The 3801-nt window shown below is 34.2% G+C and overlaps 1 protein-coding gene across 1 annotated transcript in view; it reads right to left on the bottom strand.

Annotated features, from left to right (window-relative positions):
• Window positions 1-841: 841 nt before the first annotated feature.
• LOC119585637 (aminopeptidase N-like) overlaps window positions 842-3801 on the bottom strand; it is a 9232-nt gene continuing 6272 nt past the window's right edge. The window contains exons 12-16 of the mRNA XM_037934312.1: window positions 2504-2622; window positions 2129-2470; window positions 1773-1916; window positions 1460-1532; window positions 842-1199 (exon numbers count right to left, since the gene is read on the bottom strand). Of these exons, the coding sequence (XP_037790240.1) occupies window positions 1029-1199; window positions 1460-1532; window positions 1773-1916; window positions 2129-2470; window positions 2504-2622 (849 nt within the window). The 3' untranslated portion in view covers window positions 842-1028. The remainder of the gene's footprint in view (window positions 1200-1459; window positions 1533-1772; window positions 1917-2128; window positions 2471-2503; window positions 2623-3801) is intronic.

Here is a 3801-nt window from a genome sequence, read left to right as displayed (position 1 = left end):
CCACAGAGAGTGTGTCTGCTACTTGATTCAGTGGTTATTCGTTTATACTTTTCAATTATGCTGTGAACGGCATCAATATTTTTCTCTCAAAATGACGTTGATGGCCTGCCACTGCAGGGCTTATCAACTTCGTTTCTTCTACTTCTAAACCGACGTTGTAGGCTGTTGATTTCTTTGGGGCATTGTCACCATAAACTTATTCCAGAGCGTCAGTGATTTGACTATTCTTCCAACCGAGTTTCACCATGAATATAATGTTTGTCCTTGTCTCGACATTGGTGGATTCCATGTTGCTTGAATAGTTCCTGACTTCCAACTGTTGGCGGTGCATTATTACCTGCATTTAAGAGTTCATATTTGAACACGTTAAAATACATTAGTACAAGAATATTCAGGGTGCATTAAAATCTAAATCCTTTCCTGGTCAGGGAAAGTTGTTACACACACACACACACACACACACACACACACACACACACACACACACACACACACACACACACACACATATATATATGTGTGTGTGTGTGTGTGTGTGTGTGTGTGTGTGTGTGTGTGTGTGTGTGTGTGTATGTGTGTGTGTGTGTGTGTACATATATATATATATATATATATATATATATATATATAATGCACACACACACACACACACACACACACATATATATATGTATGTATGTATGTATGAATGTATATATGTTGTACGTATGTATGAATGTGTATATATTGTATGTATGGATGTTTACGTGCCTAAACTAACTTCATACTTGATAAAAAGTTAAATCAAACATATTTGTCAATAATCATCATATCATTTATTTATTTATTTATTTATCACTGTTATTTATTTTACAAATTTTGACATTTTAAGAATTCCATTACACTAGACATGGCATTTGTTTTAATGCTTACCATTACTTAATCTGAAAATAATGAATCTGACTTTATAATTTTAACATCAGTTCAGCAAGTTACTCTGAACCAATGAAATGGATTTTGAACTATCAAATTTGAAAAAAGGCACGTAATCAAGCACCGTTGCCTTTCGTCGAATAACCACGGTTTTCCAGGAACTGCACAATCTCGGGAAAGCTGGTTTCCATCCATTTTACATTGATCTTCGTTCTCTCCACCACCTGTCGCGCCCTTACAGTAACTTCCTTCAGATCAGTGTTGCTGTCTTGCAAAAAGGCCTCCAGCTGTAGGACGAGAGTTTAGTATAATGTGGATTTCATTAACAATAAAATGTTGCTCTGTGAATGAAGCTAATCAATTTTAAGAGCAATTAGATTTGTGTAGATGCGATTCTAATGACCTACCTAAAATATTAAAGAATATGCTATTGATAATTTATATATATACTTACTTTATTCTTCTCTGGATCCTTAATATTGTTTATATATTTTCACTCTGATACAGAAAAAAAACAAAAAACAAACAAACAAGGATAACATATTACGTCTCTGAGAGCATCCTGTGTTTTAAAACTGACAGTCATCGTCCACAGCAGTTCTCCCCTTTTCTGCTTCTTGCTGGAAGTAAGAGATTTATTTGTCACTTTTTCTACCTCTGTATTCCTAGAGTATGCTGGCAGGTACGATGAGCAAACTTTTTTAACGTACAGACCACTTTGGTCAACTGATCATTATATCAGCTTACTGTGACTAGCGGTTAATTGCATTTTCAATTACTATTCTTTATTGAGAAGCTGATGCAGCTAGTATATATATTTTTTAAAACTTGATCAATGACTGATGGCAAGTACGACTTACTATGGGAAGATATGATTCCAGTGCTTTTTAAGGAAGTTCCATGCTATTGATTGTCCTTCACTATTTGCGTTGACACTTTGCAAGATACTCCCAATATCGTCCATCTTTATCCCGCTGTCAGGACTAATGGCCATATCCAAAAATCTGTGAGAAGTAAGTTCATTTAGACAAACATATTCATTTTTTTGGCATACGTGGTCAAATCCATATTAGGCAGTGGCAACGTAAGTATCAATGAGACCTTAGATTATTTTTGTTCTTTTGTGACAAAAATGTGAAGAAAATCCTCCGATGTATAGTATAAACATATTCCACCCCTGATTTCTTCCTTTTGTGCAAACATTGTTTAGACTTACCTCGACAAAATGTTGCTATTTTTGGTGCAAGTTAAAGCGTTGAGGAGAGTGGCTTTGTCAAGGGCATCATTGGACTTCATGTACTCGCTCCAGACGAAGTTCCACTCCTCTTCTCCGCTCTCCCCGACGGCCTCGCAAATAAACACTTCGCGAAGGTCCGGAGGGAAGATGCTGTGGGAAAACGGGGTCTTTCCATAAAGGCTGCTGCACGAAGGGGAAACGGGGTTATAATAAAGCAAATAACAGAGAACAAGTGCATTAAAATATTTTGAAAAAAAAAAGACAACGAAAGACGAGCAGTAGGGAAAATAAGGCGATACTCCTGAGAACGGCAATGAAGGTCTTATAAAATCAATAATAAGAATCGAACTTTACTTTTTATTTTCCGGGCTATTCATCCACTGGTGCATGAGGCGCAGCGCTTCTTCGAGAAAGGATGGTGGAATTTGAGAAGCCCATGTTATGTCTTGCAAGGTTGAGGCCGAATAATATTGCTGGAAATGAATATGAAAAGTACAGTGCCTATGAATTCTATGGAGACTTTCCGTAAGTGTGTGTAGTTTTATTTTGCACAATACTTATAAGGTCTTTTTTGTAACATTTCCGAAGCTCCTAATACTTTGATACACTTTCCGCGTACATTATTGGAAGCCGTTGAAACATCTTTTTGGTATCAAAGTGTATGCATTCACCTTGATACGGTTTGATACACTCCAGCCAGATTTTCAGATAAATTTCACGCAGTCTCAGATAGGGATTTATATTTTCATTAATGAAGAATCGCATCGTAAATTTCTTTATATATATATATATATATAATATATATATATATATATATATATATATATTGTGTATATATATATATATATATATATATATATATATATATACATATATATATATATATATATATATATATATATATATATATATATATATATATATATATATATATACACACATAATTTCTTATTTATTTATTTTTATTGTAAGGGTGCATAAAATGTTTCTGTGCCTTTTTGGCAGTAGATCAAATAGATGTTCACTGTATAGGGGTAAGATTTGAAATCAGTTATGACGGTCGTTAGAGTGACATGGTAAGAATTTTCAGCGTGTCTGAGTCATTGACTTCAGTGGGATGAATGTCATTCTGTACGTCTATATAACCTTACAGGGTCAAAAATATCAAAGAAAAGTATCTTTATTTGTTGATATATTTTAATCAATAAATCAAATAAATATCCGTTATCACTGGAATTATCCAATTGCCTGATTTGGACACGGAGCTTAAACGTGGTGGATACGATAAGACGCAAAATCTTATGCAGCTTCAACCTTTCATACGAAGAAAAATGTATGTAATAAGAAAGAAAAAATTTACTGAATCTGAAAAATACATTTAAACTTTCTATAGCCTTGTGCACCGAAGGGTGTATAAACAATAAAAGTTGCAGAGTACCCAGATACTTTTTTTCCATTTTATATGAAGCTTCCACATCTTTTGATTAAAAATCATACCAGCATATTAAGTACTTTAATGGATTTCTATTGGCTATTTTATGTATGTTAGTTAAAACTTCAACGATATCATGTCTTGTAGTGATCGTGATACAATTTGAAACAATGTGTCAAAGTGTTAGGGGTTTCGGAGTTCTACAAAAAGGCCTATATTC

Source organism: Penaeus monodon, chromosome 3, assembly GCF_015228065.2.
Source record: "Penaeus monodon isolate SGIC_2016 chromosome 3, NSTDA_Pmon_1, whole genome shotgun sequence".
In the NCBI taxonomy this organism is placed as follows: Eukaryota; Metazoa; Arthropoda; class Malacostraca; order Decapoda; family Penaeidae; genus Penaeus; species Penaeus monodon.
The sequence above is the reverse complement of the archived record's forward strand: the minus strand, read 5'-3'. Positions and strand labels throughout refer to the sequence as shown.